The sequence below is a fragment of the Myotis davidii genome, unplaced genomic scaffold, assembly GCF_000327345.1.
Source record: "Myotis davidii unplaced genomic scaffold, ASM32734v1 scaffold214, whole genome shotgun sequence".
Lineage (NCBI taxonomy): Eukaryota > Metazoa > Chordata > Mammalia > Chiroptera > Vespertilionidae > Myotis > Myotis davidii.
The window spans coordinates 1,510,819-1,529,212 of record NW_006285782.1 but is presented as its reverse complement, the minus strand read 5'-3'; the positions used below and the strand labels follow the sequence as shown (position 1 = coordinate 1,529,212).

The following is an 18,394-nucleotide window of genomic DNA, read 5'->3' as shown; positions in this document are numbered from 1 at the left end:
GCTATATAAATATGCAAAATTAGGTAGAAAGACCTTTGGATTTAAATGTAATTGCCATTGCCTTGGTAATAGTAATATTCTGCAAACAAAGGGTATATATTTAATGGGTATTTCTACCATAAAAGAAACTACCTTTGAGGAAACAGTACTGCCATCTTAGGCGCAAGAAAGGTGGTGGGTGACAATACTGGGATTGAGAAGGAGGATGGAGGAACATTTGATAATTTCTTTTAAAGAAGAATTTGTAAAATCTCTCTTTTCAACCTTTTCCATACATATTTGGTGTGTTGTTAGAAAAATGCTCATAATGTTTTTACAAAATATGAAATGGCTTTTCTTCTTTAAAGGGCGAAACCAAGGTTCAACCTGAAGAATACATTTTGCTCTGCAGTCATCTTTATTACAACCAATATAACTCCTATAAGCAATATAGCACATAAAAAACAAGTGAGGCAATGGCATTTGGAGGAATTCCATTTATTGTGGATGCATTTTCACAATATATACTTATTGCAGCGATCAGTTATCAGTGAAAAACATCAAGTGTTTATAAAATTTTTAGGAATGGCAGATTCACAGAACATGCTAGTCACCTTGCAGTTTTACCTCTTAAAGATAACACAGAGAATTGTAATCAGACAAGTAAACAACGGAATTTATTTTTTTCAAAAGATTAAATCCAAACTGAACAAAATTCTACCCTAAAACTTATTCCATCCAAATATCGGAATAAAAGTCAGGATCGATATATTCTCTTCTCAACTTTAGACTTTCTAGAAACAAATATATATACTAGTGATCAGGAGAAGCTCTTGTTCAAAAGTACAACAAAGCAATGTCATATCGCCATGGGCCTTAATTCAAACTTCGATCCATTTCACTCCAGTGATGGGAGTCAATGCTAAATGAGGCACTACATGTGGGTTCTAGGTTATCTTATCATAGACTCATATCTATTCTGTCACGGGTGGATGACGTGTGTGATCTTGGTGGTTTTCCTTCCTTTGGCCCAGGTGTGCTAAAAGCTAGAGAATTCAGCTACTCTTTACTGATTTTTGAGAAAAACAGACTCTGCAAGGCAGTCGTCACTGCTCATGTCAGCCCTGCCCCGGCTGGCTCCTCCAGGGAAATACTGTAGGTTAGAAAATAGTCATTTGTGAGGCTCCCTCATTGTGGTAGAAATTGAGAGTAGGACACTTTTGGTTAAGTCAAATGAGGTATAAGTTTATAGAACTATCCTATATATCTCTATGCTAAAACATATTGCCAACACAGAGGAGTACTCTTTTATCATCTATTGTGAAGAATAGATGAACACTTATAAGCTAAAGTAAGATCTGATGTCTAGATTACGTGTATAAAAAGGATGATTTGATAAAGACTCTTGGAGAAAATAGTAAAACTACTAAAAGTTACATATATTTTTCGAAAGTTCAATAGATTATCAACTTATGACAAGTACCCATGACTAATAAAAGTAGAAACTTTTAATTTAAAAAATGGTTTCGTATAATAAAGATGAAGGACTATTATGACTCTTAAATATTGGAATTTGCTTACTTCTCTTCTCTGCTTCCAGACCTTAGCCAAAGCTGGTCTTTGCATACCCACACATGGAGTTTCAATCTGGACAATCTTGTCACTAAAATCCTCGTCTTTAAATTTTAGACAAAGAAGAGACCTCAAATATCCTCGAAGCCAAGCGATTGTGAGCTTGATTGCTAACAAAATAAAGTTCTCAGCAAGCTTTGAGTTTGATCCAGATGGTAGTAAAATTCACATTGGACTTAAAGATTGCTTTTCGTTATCAGCTAAATACTATGCTTTATAGAAAATGTCAATTCATTTTGACATTTCGAATCTCTCTTTTTTTTTCTTACAGTTTATCTATTGGGCATTGAAGATATATTGATACCTATTCTGCCATGTCTCTATTGGCAAATATGAATATTAATATAATGTGATTTTTAATTTTTGAAAAGCTGTGATATTGGCTAGTTACAAGGACATACTGCTAAATATAATAGTCTAGCACATAAAAGAAGCTTTCTACCATTAGTGTGTTTGTATACGTGTATGCACATACGTACATGATCAGGTCCTCTAAAATGTGGTTCACTATCACTACCAAAGAAATCCACAAAGCAACCAACCTAAAGAAATCAGTACCACTGTCTTCTAACATCATCATCCAATTTAGATAATCATCAGCATGAAAAAAGTAATACCTTAACAGTACGTTTTTTAAAAAAGACAATCATCATTGCAGAATCTCAAATCTGAAATGCGTTACTTTCAGAAAGTGTTACAATTGCCTACTGAGATCATTTCTTCCATGCTTTATTCTAAAGTGCAGAAACAACATGACTTCTGTATGTAAAACAAAAAAAACAAAAAAAGCCCCAAACCCCACTATGGTTTGTTTTTCTGGACACTGCACACATTCCTCAGGCAAATTTTCAGCTTGAACCTCCTCCTGCTCGACTTCCGACGTGGTTGGTGTCACCGGTCAGAGTTAGGATGATCAGTAGAAAGTCTCTATTTCACAGCATGGGTTTCTTTAGAAACAGGCTCCTGTGCAAAGGCAGTACTTTTACCATGAACTTCTCTAGACTGTGATTATTAAATATAGTGATAATATACATGGGTTTACTGGGATAATGAAAAATAAAACAAAAGGAAATTAACCCAATTTAGTAAATCAACATAAATATAGAACAGAGCACATAGCCCTCTTCGGCTGAGCTGGTCCAGCATCTTGAGTGGCTACTCTGGCTTCTTTCTTGGACTGTCTCACACCTGTTAAGAGAAGAGAGCTTTAAATCGGCAGGCCACAGTGTTTTAGCCAGATGTTTATGTCAGACGAAAAAGAAAAGAAGAATTATAATATGGCCGGAATAAATCTTTATGAAAGGGAGGATTATTGTTGGCATTCTATTCAAATATGCTCCTCTTGGTCTTTCTCCTGTTGATTTTTTTCTCCCTCCCCTCCATCCCCCTCTCCCCTCCCTTTCCCTTCCCTTTTCCCTTTTTCCCTTCCTTCCTTTTTCCTTCCTTCCTTCCTTCCTTCCTTCCTTCCTTCCTTCCTTCCTCACTTTCTTCTTTGTATTATCTTTTCTATATTGCTCAGGGCATTTGGAGGCAGGTTTTTTTGAAAAATATATTTTATTGATTTTTTACAGAGAGGAAAGGAGAGGGATAGAGAGTTAGAAACAGCTGATCGATGAGAGAGAAACACTGATCAGCTGCCTCCTGCACACCCCCTACTGGGGATATGCCCGCAACCAAGGTACATGCCCTTGACCGGAATCGAACCTGGGACCCTTGAGTCTGCAGGCCGACGCTCTATCCACTGAGCCAAACCGGTTAGGGCAGCAGTTTTATTTTTAACACCACCCTAAGGGCCAGGAATCTATAGTGTGCATTCCAGAACAGGCACACATGATGGAATGACAGCCTTGGCCACGACAAGGCAGGAGGGTGAAGTGGACTATTCTTACCTTTAGTTTTCTTCTGTTCTTTATTTCCTCCCCCCTGTACTTCTATCCCTACTCTTGAAACTTATCTGACATTTGTATATCATTTCTTTTCCCCAGCTAGCTGCTAAAAATCCTTGCTGAGGTGTTCACAAATATTAAATATACAGTTGTCCCTCAGTATCCTAGAGGGATTGGTTCCAGGCCTCCGTGGATACCAAAATCTGTGGACACTCAAGTGTTCTATAGAAACTGACATATTATTTGCGTATAAGCCGTATACTTTCAATCATCTCTCGATTACTTATAATACCCAGTACAATGTAAATGCTATATAAATAGTTGTTATACTGTATTATTCAGGGTATAATGATAAGAAAAAAGTCTGTACATGTTCAATACAGAAGCGACCATCATAGGCCTAACTGCATAGTACACATTAGCAACAATGTAGTTTTTTTCAAATATTTTTGATCCGGGGTTGGTTGAATCTGTGGTTGGTTGAATCCGCGGATGCAGAACCTGAGGAGACCGATGGCCAAGTGTAGTATTGTGAATCTGCATGTTCACATGTGTTGTGTGTGTTTTCATTTCAAATGAATCACTGCATGACGTGTAGTGAGTGTGACATTTTGGAACAAAGGAGCTAAATACTCTGCTACCTCATAACCTCAGCTGTGGGCCTGGTGGTTATAGAATTACTAGAGGCCCGGTGCACAAAAGTTTGTGCACTTGGGGGGGCCCTCAGCCCGGCCTGTACCCTCTTGCAGTCTGGGACCCCTAAGGGGATGTCCACCTGCTGGCTTAGGCCTGCTCCCTGGGGGATTGGGCCTAAGCTGGCAGTAAGACATCACTCTGGCAGCCCCGGGCAGCTCCTGCATTGAGCATCTGCCCCCTGGTGGTCAGTGTGTGTCATAGTGACCAGTCATTCCCAGTCTTTCTGCTGTTAGGGAAAATTTGCATATTACCCTTTTATTATACAGGATTACTGTAGGAAGAGTTTGTGGGCTAGATCAAGGAGGGGGCAGAGCCTGTGAAGACTCAACCTGTCCCCCTCCCACCTTGTGCCACCATGCTGCACAATTCCAGGGAGAGCCACCATTCCTGCCGTGTCGTATGTGAGTGGCGGTCTCTGGGTCCTACCATTCCAGATCATATCTTTACTCCACGCCCCGGAACCCTGGCTCATGGGAATGTTGCCTATGATGATGGACATTGTACCTATGGCGATGGACAATGGGCAGCTGACAGTCTCTACTCCAAAAGGGGACTCTAGAAACATTTAGACTGACATTACCTTGGCAGGGGTTGTGACCTTATCCACGGATTGCTTTTCCCAGAGGTTCCGCTTGCCAGATACGTCTCCTGGCCTCAAATCCTAATGAAGAGAAAGCAGAATAAAATTAATACATGGCCCTATAGATTTTCTGCCAGGTCTAAATAAGTCACCACATCTGTGTTTGTTGGTTTGAATCGATTTCTTGTTAATACACTTCACCCTAGCGATCAGAAATGGATGGCATTGAAAGGATCATGAGCCACTGTGTTTATAACAGACCTGGACCAGGTTATGACATGAGAATGGGCTGGAACTCTCCAGCCTATTCTGGCCTGTTCTTCATTAAGGACTTACTGCTTATGGATCAGTAAAACTGGAACACAAGCATATTTAAAATAATATAGCCTATTTTTAACTTTCTGTGCTCTTAGAAGTGAAGACAGTATAGGTTGGTTTTAAATACAATGGACTCTTGAACAACGTGGGGGTTAGGGGCGCCCCCCCCTCCTCCCCACACCTCTGTGCAGTAGGAAATCTGCATCAAACTTCTAATGGCACTTCCCTCAGAGTGAAGTCGTTTTGTGTTTCCTGCGGAGTGAGTGGATAACTCAGAAGTGCATCGGTAAAACCTAGCTAGCCCCATCAGTGTAAACACTGACCACAAACTGCACCCGTAAGAGAAACTGACACTGAATAACGTATGTGAGAACATGTGGAAATCTCGGGGGGAGAACAGTTATGTAGCTTTGATTCTTTATTTGCTACCTCGAAATTAATTTGGTTTGGACAAGGAGCCACATTTCTGTTTCCATTTACGTTTCTTCCAGCATGTGCTTGGCAAAAGGTAGTTGGTAGAATATAAATGTGTTTTAACTGAAATAGTCATGTTTATTTTGGCCCATCCTTTTCTTGTTAGGAAGGCAAAGCGAACAGCAATTGCATTTATCCATGGACACCAGTCTAAAGGGGCATGCTTTGACAGATAGTAGGGAGGGCTCAACACTGAAAGTGCACTGGTTAAATGGTACCATGTGAAGCATTTCAGATTTTTAATTTTAATTTAATTTTATTTTTTGCATTTCAGATTTGCCTTAATCCTACTGAGTTTCTGGAGTTCCACTGTGGCACGAATTCCTGATATCCTATTAGAGAGCTACACCTATTTAACTTGGAACCAGTGAGCAACAAATCAGGTTGTTTTTGAAGGGTTCCACTACTTTTGCCAATGTAGGGAGAAGCTGCCAAATTGTCTGGAAGACTGTTTTAAAGTTTTGGAAACTATAATTAGGCACATGCTGATGGAAGCTCTGGAAAGTGGCTATTATTACTTTATTTATTTGATTCGTAGAAGACAAATATTTTTCTTTCACATGAATGTTCTACAGAAGAAAACGGACTGTAGTTCCCTTCAATCTTCCCTATGAATCTTTTGAGATCAATTAAAGAGCCTATTTTAAGGAAATATGAACATCCAAGTGGTGAGTTGGCATTTTAAATCAAAGGGGAAATAGAAACGCAATTACCTGACCAGACTACATTCTAGACAAAGACCCAGTCCGGGAGAAGAGGGAGAAATGAAGGCAGGAGAGGCAGGTTTCCAGCCACCCAGAGATCAAAGAATGAAGAAGAGAATTCAGCTGAGAAAGACATGGTTGTTGTTTTTTAAACAAAAAGAAAGACAAATTAGCATTTTAATTTAGCTGCATGTAACATGTAATTTAGACAACAAAGAACAGACAAACCAGCTAAAACAGGCATACTCAGAATTGAATTCTGGTTACAAAATTACACCGAAATCCCGTAAATTCTGCCCACAAATAGCAAAACGATGACCCAGGAAGGGATCAGATGTGGATCAATGTTTGTTTTTAAATAAGTTAATTTTCAGGAACCCCCCTCCAAATAATATTGGTTTGAAAAACTATTTTGAGCACATTTACTTCCTAGCATGTTTGGAAATTATTATACAACTTGGTAAAGGATGGTTGTTCTGTCCAGTGAGTTTTGGAACTAAACACTCATCTCAGAGGAAACACTAATTTCCTTCCTCTTGAGGTTTCACTGGGTGAGGACCATTTCGGTGAAAGAATCTCCCTCTGTTTTTCTTCAATGGCCACCTGCCACACATCTGCAAACACAAGCCCAGGCTTTCCTCTCCAGCCACATACACCAAGGAATATAAGCAGGGACAGGGAATAAATCCCCTTGGATCCAGACTCAGATGGCACCTTTGGGGGCCTACTGTTGCTGTTGTCTTGAGGTAACTCTTCTAACATCCTGGGCTCAGAGCTCAGAGCTCAGAGTCAGTATGGCTGGGGACCCAAAGGTGTCAAACTCAGAGGCCTGCCATGAAGGGCAGGCTGGAAACTCAAAGGCCTGAAAAGGTTTGTTGTAAACAAATAAGGAAAAGAGGGAATCAACAAATTCTGAAGTACATGCCTCCACACTTCAAAAATGTGTTCAAATTACAATTTTTAAAAGGAAAAAAAAGCACAATGGTGTGGGTCAAACTACACAAATCTTAGCTTCGGGCCACCCCTGTGAGACCCGATAAGACCCGGGCAAGATCTTCGCTTCACCTGCCTACATATTTATTTAAAAAAATTTTTTTTGACCTGCCTTTTTATTTAATTAAATTAATTAATTAATTAATTTATTTGACCTGCCTTTTTAAGCTGCATTGCTGGACTTAACCTTTGGCCAGCCAAGTTTTATGCATCTTTAGGACCCGTCTAGGCCTTTCTGCAGCTCGGAAATGTCATCTTTTTCTGCTGGATCCGTAGTGTCTGTGAGTTACCCTCCTGCCTTCCTGGGTCCAGGTCACACCTTTCCCAGAGAGACTGCCGTGCTGCTATTCAGATCTTGACAAGAGCTGGCTCTGTCGCCCATGAACTGGGCACCACTCTGAACGTTGCTGGTTAAGTCTACTCACACTGGCTTTTCATGCACAACAGCAACTACCTCCTGCTCTCTTCCAGTCTGGCTTTCACTCAGGAGTTTACCCTCGTCTGCAAATCCAGGGGGTCATAGGAAAAGAGATCACTACAACCTGTGTGAATCGCCACTCTTCTTCCCTTTGCCTTCTGTCCTCTAGGAGAGGGTCTAGCAACTCACTAACTAGTAGGTAAAGCGGGCGATGCTTTTGTAATTTCCCTGTCACAACTTTTTGTCCTGTCGTTTTTATGATGCTATTGAAGCAACCATCTTATATAAAAACTGCTGTTTGAAATTTTAACCCTGCTATTTTGGCTTCTGTAAACACTTGCTTGCTTAAATAATAGGGAAAAATAAGATACTCCCATTCCAGAGAGGCCATAAACTATGCCCCAGACAGAGCTGTCAGTGTTGGCTCCAGGCCAGGCCTTGAGATACGGTCTCATGGCCCCTTCCTAGCACACAGGCCTTCTTTCTCAGGAGACCCGGAAGTCTCATTCCAAATTTGGGAGACAAAGGACTGGAAAAAATATAAATTGAGTTTCCTCCATGTTGGGGGGCCCAGAATTTGAAAGACACATTTTTCTCTGGGCCTGCGCATAATTAAAATGTAATGCCCCTCTCTCTAAGTGTTGCTTGTTTTTGTTCTCCAGTCTTCTGTAACATTATCAGTTACCAGAGAATGGGGCTTTTTGTGGAAGCCTTGACATTATAACTGAATTGAACTTTTTTTTTAACTCTCCCATTAGGATGACATAGATGGTGATAGGCTTGGTCAAATCTGGTACAGAAATGAAATATGTCACAAATAAGATAAACACAAAAAAGGGACCAGGTTCTCTAGCAATGTGCCAAATTCATCAATGAGGAAGACACACCTTCCTCTCTTTCTCGTTGCTATTTTGAGAGTTCTTCAGTGGGTCCACGAACTTCCGGAACTCGAGTGATACACATGTATTAGGGGATAAGGCCCTCTGATTTATAGGTTTTCAAAAGGCTCCATAATTCAAAAAGGTTAATAACCACTGGTCTAGGGCCACAAAATTTACATAAATTTCCATAAAAAATAACTCCCACTCTATATGTCACCTTGGGTTCGGGGCAATAAAGAGCAAACACCTTGTGGGTGTGACCCCTCCCCCCTCGACTCTCTCCGTCTATAGCTTCCCTCCCCTCTATTTACCGGGAGAGGGGAAAATATATATATTTTCAATATATAAAGACTTTCTGATTGTAAATTGGGTTTACATTAGTTTTATACCTCATGTGAGCCCTTATGCAAAAAATCCTGACTATTAATTAGGTGACTATAAGGGGTTGCACTCAAGAAGTGTAGACAATATTTCCCTTTTTTCTTCTTAAATTGGAATTGGTAACCTCTAGTGACTTTGGAGCTTAAATATGGAGCCACTGGATACAATGAAGTGCTCAGTGGCACAGAGGTCTAGGATTTGGAAAGCGTTCCTCTACCTCTGTGATGGGACAGTTAGGACAGTTGAGTCTCTGCTCCTTTGGGCACTGATGCATCTATAAAAGCCAACTTAACAGAGAAAGCTCACCAATGTACACAGTAGGAGCTTAATAAGGCTCTTTATCATAATGATAAATGCAAGAATTATCGTATACATTCAATGAAAAGGTTAAAAGAATATTTTTATAGTAAATAGTCACACTTAATAAATACTAAGAAAAATTTAGATTTCCAAAAATAAGCAGCCCTTATACTTTCCAGTGTTACTGTGTTTTTCAAAATGGCTTTTCTTTGGAGGTGTTGAAAAAAAAAATTATGGCAATTACTTCAACAACTACCTAAAAATGGTATTTTCTTGTATTAAGTTACATAAATTAGGCAAATTAGAAACCCATGGGTTCAAAATAGCCAACATACACTTCCTTTGGGGAATAAGTTTAGGGGTACTTTCCACAGAGAAGTGGCCAAGATAATTTGACATTTTCATTTTCAAATTCCCAGCTGTAATTTATAGAATAGGAGCTAAACACACAGACCAGGAAAGAGTATAAATCTGAACGCCTTGGAGTTCTGGTTAATTACGGCCTGTGGGCGATTGTGGGGCAGCTGCTTGGGGCTGTTCTCTCTAAATCTGAGCCCCTCCTTGTTTGTTACTCAGCAGGGACAGCAGAGAACAGGAGCACTGCCTTTCCCAGGCAAACAGACGTGTTTTCTCCTGCTGCTGGGAGCTGAGAAATCAAGGAAATCCAGAACACCCGGAGCTACTTACCGAAGGTTTGGGAGCAGGTGATCTGTTCCCATCTGGGGTTTTAGTTAGCCATTCATTGATGCGGCTGGAAACCCCCACCTTCAAGCCAGCAGTTTCCTGCAAGGAGTCAACCATCCAATATTAAAGACCAAGACAAACTTTACCTGGAAAGAAATCTTGAAAGAAACCTCAAATAATAGTATTGCTTGTTATTTTATGTAACCATCCCGTAACACCAATGAATGATTGCTCGTTATAATCAATATTCTGAGTAAAATGAACCTTAAACTCGATATTTAAAGAATGTTATCTGGTTTGCTTGCCCCCGCACCTTTTACCCCAACCCCAAGGTTGATGATTAATTTCAAGAACTCAATTTAGGAAAGTGGCCAGAGCGTAGGAGTACACACTGTCTAGCATCTGTAAGCTTGCTTTTATGGTTGCTGCAAAAGAAAGTAAGAATTACACCTTCTCCGCTGCTTTTATAATGAGCTAATGTGGTTTGCTAAAAAGAAAAAAGAAAAGGAAAAGAAACCCACCCTCCAAAATTAAAAGACGGAACTCCGGAGCTCACCTTGTTTGGCGCGCCCGACGCGGTGGGGGATGAAAACACATTCCCTTTCTCCCACATGCTCTTGATATTGCGGACACCCTCAGCAGGCACAGGAAGATCCGAGGCTGCTGGCTTCGTGGGTTTTGCAGCTTTTGTCCCCTGAAGCATGTGAATTATCTTTAGGATTGGTGCTAAGTTTGTTTTTGTCAAGTACTCTCTTCCTCGACAGTATCATTTAAGAGTCATTGTCTAAATGCCTTCACCAAAAACTGCATTCTGATGACGTATGTACCAAAAAATCCACCCTGAGATCCAGATCAGAGGGTCTTTCAAAAATGAAATATGATTTTTTATTGGGATGTCATTTATTGTTAAAGTGATATTCTACTTCATTTCTTCAACAGATACCTCAGTGCCTACTGGGTAGGCACTGGTGTTATAGTGGTACCCAAAACAAGACAGTCTGCTCCGTAAGCTGCAGTGGACTTACATTTTAATAGGACAGGAAGATAGTAATTGATGACATAAGTATTTATTTCACATTTCGGTGTGTTATGAAAGATAAATGTAGTGTCACAAAGCATGCCAAGAGAGCACACAATAGGGGAATAATAATATAATAGGGAGCAAAGAAGGCTACTCTGAGGAAGTGACATTTAAACCCAGATTGATGGAAGACTTGGAAGTGTCTAGGTAAAAGGAGGCACACACACCATTCCATGGAGAGAGAACAGCATATGCAAAGGACCAGAGACAGGGACACGATAAAGGATTGAAAGAGTGAGAGGCTACTTCATGGAGAATATCCCGAGAGGAGGAAAGAATGGATGCTAGGAAGAAAAGTGTGCATTTGAGAGACTTTTCTGCAGTAGTGACGGGCATGCCCAGAATCATGCAATTTCCTGCCTGGTCCTGCTTTGTAACCGGTGGCCTGTGTGGTCAAGGTGGTCAGCCATGGTGAGTGGCACCATCACTGGACCATGTAAAGGCTGAAGCCACAGTCTTGGCTTCATCAACCCTCTTAGAGCTATAATAAATGTAACCACAGAAAATAACTATCTGCAATTTGTCTTATATTTTAGTGGACATTTAATCTTGTGAAAATCACCTCTTGAGTATTAGGACTTGGTTATTCATTTGGTAAATCATTCAGATCTCATTTTTATTCCTTCATAATTTATTTGATTGTGAATTATTTTATACTTATGTCCACTCTGCAGTATAAAGGAGAGGAGGAAATCAAATCAAGCTTATCCAATTCCTTCATAGCAGATGTTCTGACATAGAGGCTGGCTAAAATCAGTGCCTAAAGTCTACACAAAGGAGAAAAAAGTAGGGTCACACATTGATTAATGGTGTCCTACCTTCTTAGAGCTTTGGTACTTGGAAATATACATTATTTCTAAATGTGGTAGAACCCCTGGGTCAACTTTGTGGGGAAAAGTTGGAATAGACAGAAGCATATAACTATGATCCTATAAGCTTAAAATAATCAATTTGAAATTCATGGTGATTAAACTCTAGCTGGCAATCATCTTTATATTAACTCATATTACTACTGTTTGAACATAAAAGTTTTTATAGACAAATAAGGATTAACCAAGGTTACATGGGACCTGTTTAACTACATATAGGAACATATTTTATAAGGAATTAATATTAGGAGATACACATAGTAACATATAAATAACGTAGTTGAATATCAATAAGCCTATTCCTTAAAAGAAAAACACCTCCATTAAAGAATACTCAGGCTGAAGGTAGTAAACAATAATTTATTTAAAACCCTTCTATAATTTACCTTTATTACTGTTCTTCTCTCTAACTAGTTTCAAGTATAATAAAGCATTATTAATGTTCTAACACTCATGTGGTTATTAGACTTGCTTATTGTCCTAAACGTTTCTATGATCATTTACACAGTCAGAGCTGATTCCTGTCTGAGCATAACCCTGCGGACATCGCTCACCTCAATGGCACTGGTGTATTGCTCCAGTCTGCTGTCAATCTTGGAAACAACAGCCGCTTGATGAGTTGATTTGACACCACTGGTAAGTAAATAAACACACACATAGAGATATGAGAGAAAATCTTTCCATACATATGATGGCTGGTAATTCTCCAGTGAACAATCAACCACATTTACCTTTTCTGCACAGACTTATTCAAAAATTCTGCTCGCTCTTCTATCTAGGAATTAAAAAACAACAACAGTTAATATTTTCAGCTCATAAACAGTGTCCCTGACCCTGGTGAAGGAAAGCACCAAAGAGTGTCAAAGAGTTTTAACTAGGGTGCTGTGCCAGAGAGGAAAATGCATATAAGGTGTTTGATCATGAGAGCTGAGAGATGAAGGGAAGATTGGCAGAGGACAGAGAAAGTGTGGAGAGAAATATGAAGTTCTGGAGGCAAACTGGAGACCAGACAGAAATGGAGTAAAAATGCCTTTGAGATAATTTAAATCAATGGTAAAATAATTGCATTTCAAGACCATAGCAATAATTTCCTTTTTGCCTCCTGGCATACTTTAAATTTTTTTCTACTTATTTCTTTATTAAGGTATAATTGACATGTAACATTATATTACTAGTGGTTTCAGGTGTACAACATAATGATTTAATATTTGAATATATTGCAAAATGATCACCCCAATAAGTCTAGCTAATATCCATCACCTGACAACAAGGTTTTTTTTTCTTTTTGTGATGGGAACTTTTAAGATCTACTTTCTTAGCAACAATTTAAAAAACAATGCATGCTGTTACCCTTTAGGACATGTTTTTAGGGTAAAGATATACCATGCTCTTTGATTAAGAAAAACTTCCCCAATGTTCTGACCATATATTTGGTATGTAATAGGGTCAAACAAGAAAGATAACCAGGGACTGCGAACTATTCACTCAGGGCCTAGCCTGGCTTCCTGATTTGATAGCTGTCAAGCCTATTGCTGAACTTAATTAGCCCTGAAAGTAGAAGATGGGGTGGGGGTGGAGTGAGGCTGGGGCACAGCTCATCAGTGATGGCTGAGGCCCCCCCACAAAGCCCCCATTAGCCCAAATGGGAAACAGGAAAATAAACCCAGAGAAACTGTGATGGATAGACACTAGGTGGGCAGGTCATTAGTCTTTAATATATTATTTTTTGTTTTTTAAAGCTAGGAACTTCTTTTTGCTAAAACTAAAGCTACTAAATCAAACATTATATTTTACTGAAACGGCACCACCTAAATCCAGATGTTCTTTATAGTCAGCAAATATTGTTGAGTCCTTATGATACCCAACTCCAGGCTGGAAACAATCTCTGCCAAACATCACCTGCCAGTATTAGCAAACAGCTGTGACCAAGAAAGTGCTATAGGTGTCCCTGAGATTATGGGATGTAGAGAATCTTAAATCTTAATTTTTTAAATTTTAATATAAACTTAGAACTTTAAATTAATATAAACTTCTAGAGAAAAAGTTCCCAGTTGAATAAGCTGGAATACACACAATGCACTGGAACTTTTAATATTATCTATCCATCCATCCATCCATCCATCCATCCATCCATCCATCCATCCATCCTACCTTTAACCTTGTCAGCCTTGCAGTCAAACAACCAACCAATAAATTATGTTGAAAACCTACTACATGAAGTTCAACACCTAATGATGTATTGGATTCTTTAGAGAGAACACATTTTAGTAGGAGAGACTAGTAGAACCTAGAAATAAAATATTTAAAATTCAATGCTGGTACCATATTAAGGATAGGACAATGCTGTAGCTATGGGAGAAGTGACTACCTGGGGGGGAGGCGGGGTGAAGGGTTGGAGAAGCTTTTGAGATATTTTGATACCTGAGCTGAGATTTGTAGCTTATTATTTACATAGTTTTATAAATGAGTTTATGAAAGTGAGGGCGGGAGTGCACGAGTTAAAGGGCAGAGGACATTTCCAGCAGACAGAAGCACAGTGGAGGGTGGTGCCAGATGTGAGACTTGTTCTTGGTAGCACTTCCAGCATCATTCTGAGTCAGGGATCATTTTGTTAACCTTGGCCATCACATATACTCAAACTACAGAGGTTCTCAGATTCCACCTTCTCCTTTCCTATCTACAATATTTAATACAGCTTGACTTCATTATCACATTTTGTCCGGCGTCACCATCTATTTACTGATGCACTCTTGTTGGAAAATTCCTGAACTCGGTGACTCTAGGTAATAGAACAATATGTAAATTAAACGTTCTGTATAATTTTAATGAGGAACATTGGTTCTTCTAAGGCCAATGGTAGCAGTGTTGTCTGGATAAAGCTCGGAGAAAAAGCATACTATTACTTTCTCCTTACTCCATTATCCCTCCACCACCACCATATGAAAACAATAACAATAAAAACAAAATTTTAAATTTATTTTACTTAAAATTTATTCTTTGCATGTATTATGTAAAAAAAAAAATCAAACATCACTGCTAACAACATTGAACTACAAGCAACCAGGTTCAGGGTTTTCCAGACAATGAATCGAAGTCATGAGAATTAACAAAATACATTAGTTGATACTATTTTGAGATCAAATATAATATGAAATGTTTTTCTTCCCACTGGCATTCTAGAATGCTAACTTGTGACCAGTTATAAAAGTTGCAGGGCCAAGAGTATCAATAATTGCAAAAATTCAATTGTAGAATATGAACCTGTTACTGTTGTAATTAGCTAGTTATCGATATTAAAATGGGAAAGGAGCAAAGGGAAGGCCAGACATTATAAGCATGGATATCTGGGCAGCTTCACCAGGAAGCTGCAACTTTACACTCCCCAGGGAACCATTGGTCCATTCCCTGCAGTTCACTGCGGAAAGGGATCGAACAAAGGGGAAGATGGATGCATGCGCAGTGAAGTCGGGGGTGACATAGGGAAGATGTTTGCCTGTCAGTCTAACCTGGAAAAAAAGATAATTGTCTACAGGGGGTGGAGCCACTGTAAGCGTATGAAATCATGAAGAATTAATTGGATAAGGCCGTGGTTAAAATCCCCAAACAGAAATACTCTCTCTCTTGTTCCACTTGCTTCGCTCTTGCTTCCTGACACTTGCTTTTTCCATGATCTACGCTAGCCTGCCATGTGGCCTGAGCAGTCGCATAGCTCATGGCCATGCGGACCCCACCTGCAATGGACTGCAGCTGGAACACAAGCTAAGCTAGCCAGATGCTGGACTGGACTGGGCTGCAACATGGAGCAGAGGCTCTGGGCAGTGGCGTTGATCCTAGCTCTGCTGAAGACAAAATGGGACTTTTTCACGGTGGGACTTAGGGAGATGGGATCCTGAAGGTGAACTCCCTTAATGGTATCTCATCATTAAAGCGTTCCACAATGCCTCATCCTCCCGTGGGGGCCTCAGGAAACTCTTATTCCTGTGGCATCCCAAGAAGCCCACTTCTACCAGCAACAGGCTAGGAAATTAGAGGACACCCACCCATAACGAAATCAGAGCCACACAAGCTCTTCAAAGCACACACTATGGGGCAAGGCAAGAAACTGTCTGTTTCTGAAAGCATGTCTCTGTTGTATAGAAGTTTAAAATGTTTTGCTTTTGCAAATGCATCTACTTTGACTGCTCACACATGCCTCTCTCCTAGAGGAAGTAGCTAAATGGCCCCCTGGGGGCCCAGGAGTCTGGTTGATGGAAAGACTAGAGAAGTAAGTTGAAAAACCTGGTTGAGAGGAGATATTTGAAGGAGGAGGATGGATTGTAGTTTCTCCTGAACAAAGAGAGTAGAAATGAGAAGTCTAGCCGATACCGGTTTGGCTCAGTGGATAGAGCGTCAGCCTGCGGACTGAAAGGTCCTAGGTTCGATTCCGGTCAAGGGCATGTACCTGGGTTGCGGGCACATCCCCAGTAGGAGATGTGCAAGAGGCAGCTGATCGATGTTTCTCTCTCATCGATGTTTCTAACTCTCTATCTCTCTCCCTTCCTCTCTGTAAAAACTCAATAAAATATATTTAAAAAAAGAAAAGAAATGAGAAGTCTAGGTCACTACCATTTTCCTCGTGTTACCAAGACTGTCCAAGGAACGTTCAGTGTGGGTGGGATTTAGAGGAAGATAGAAAGAGAAAGTGTGGCCCTAGCTGTTATGGCTCAGGGGATAGAGCGTTGGCCTGTGAACTGGAGGGTCCCAGGTTCGATTCCGGTTAAGGGCACATAACCGGGTTGCGGGCTCGATCCCCAGTAGAGGGTGTGCCGGAGGGAGCCGATACATGATTCTCTCTCATCATTGATGTTCTGTATCTCTCTCCCTCTTCCTTCCCTCTGAAATCAATAAAAATCTATTTTTTTTTAAAAAAAATGTGGTTTTCTTTCAATATTGATGAGTCAGGAACAGAAAGGACACCAGTGGCTGCACGGAGGTAGCCTGAACGGAGCGCGGTTTTGGTTTTCAGGCCTTGCTTTTCACATAGCCCTCAAACTAAGAATGTTTTATATTGTCAAATGGTTGAAAAAAAATCAAAAGAAGGGTAATATTTTGTGACACAAAAAAATTCTGTGAAATTCAAATTTTGGCGTCCGTAAATGAAGCTCACTTACTCTGCAAAGCCGCCCGCTCCTCATTCTGTCAGCTCTGAGATCCCACGTCCATGGTCTGTATTAAATAATAACATTCCCCGGGGCTTAGTTTGGATTGCCCCTGAAAAAGACCTTGCCCATCAGTAGTTTCTTTGAGATGTGTCAGAACTATGAAGGGGCCCAAAAGTACATGAAGAGTAAGTGAGGGTATTTAGGGATAAAACATGCTGATTTTCATGTGAAACAGGTAATAACTGTAAAATGTAACGGTTTTTTGGTCATTTTCATATGCCAAGTGATAAAACCTCACACACATTTATAGACAGACAGACAGACAGACACACACACACACACACACACACACACACACACACACACACATTTTGACCAGCTAGAGCCTGGCTGTGATTCTGTATTGGCTTTGCGCATTGTCAATGCTTTGTGACCTAACAAGGTTGATGGAAAATGAAGGTGAAATAAAAAGGTTAATAGTTCCTATCTCTGAAGAGTCATTCATTCATATATCCACATGCTTATTGAGTATATTAACTGTGCCGGGAGCTCAATGCATGTTAACTCTCATGAACAGAAAATGTAATAAAGCAATGGCAGATTGAATGTAGATCACAGTACTTTCTTGAGTCTGTGCTCTTTTCCCATCTCAACCCATTATTCCCTTAAGTCAGTTTTTCCCACTCGTTCTCATCTGTCAGCACTTCTGTCTGTCGATTAGGAGCTATGCTCCCTGAAGGCAGTAGTAGGACCAAACTCATCCTGGCAAAGGACCCTTCCAAGTCGCAGCTCCTCCCCTACAATAGTTTTCAAATGTGAACGGTACCATTTCCAGCTGCCCTGCTTTAATAATGACAGAGAAAAAATGATTGGCGAGTGTGAAAAACAGCATAACCTTCACAATGTATTTGCCATTTTATAAATGTTTCCCTTTCCAACTGCACAAAGCAACGAGGCAGCTGGGGAGCATGGGTCAGTGAGATCCAGAGATAATTGCTGATGGCCTTTTTAACGTGTACCAAAGCATCTAATAAACAACAGATAACATTTCCCCACTTTCTTTCTCTCTTTTGCCTATGTTGAAAACAAAGAAAAGCTGTGAAATAGCTGAACGAAGGAGCAAAAAGATGAATGGAGCAAAGGCGTGGGATAATAACTTAAAGGCTAAAGTCAAGTTTCTAAGACACTATAGCAGCGGTATTAAAGGGGGATTTTCTGGGGGAAAGATACCTTGAGAGATGAACCTTTGGGAGTGAAACATTTGAAAGGTTTCTTGTCCTCTGCTAAGCCATCTTCGGGCATCTTCTGCCGTTTCTCAGCAGCTTCTGCCCTTCGCCTTTCAATCTCCTCCTTTAGCCTCCTCTTCTCTTCCTTAAG

General features: G+C 40.2%; 1 protein-coding gene across 1 annotated transcript in view; it reads right to left on the bottom strand.

Annotated features, from left to right (window-relative positions):
- Positions 1-459: 459 nt before the first annotated feature.
- CALD1 (caldesmon 1) overlaps positions 460-18,394 on the bottom strand; it is a 228,418-nt gene continuing 210,483 nt past the window's right edge. Inside the window, exons 11-17 of the mRNA XM_015559401.1 lie at positions 18,248-18,388; positions 12,608-12,651; positions 12,431-12,509; positions 10,483-10,620; positions 9,930-10,025; positions 4,774-4,854; positions 460-2,799 (exon numbers count right to left, since the gene is read on the bottom strand). Of these exons, the coding sequence (XP_015414887.1) occupies positions 2,794-2,799; positions 4,774-4,854; positions 9,930-10,025; positions 10,483-10,620; positions 12,431-12,509; positions 12,608-12,651; positions 18,248-18,388 (585 nt within the window). The 3' untranslated portion in view covers positions 460-2,793. The remainder of the gene's footprint in view (positions 2,800-4,773; positions 4,855-9,929; positions 10,026-10,482; positions 10,621-12,430; positions 12,510-12,607; positions 12,652-18,247; positions 18,389-18,394) is intronic.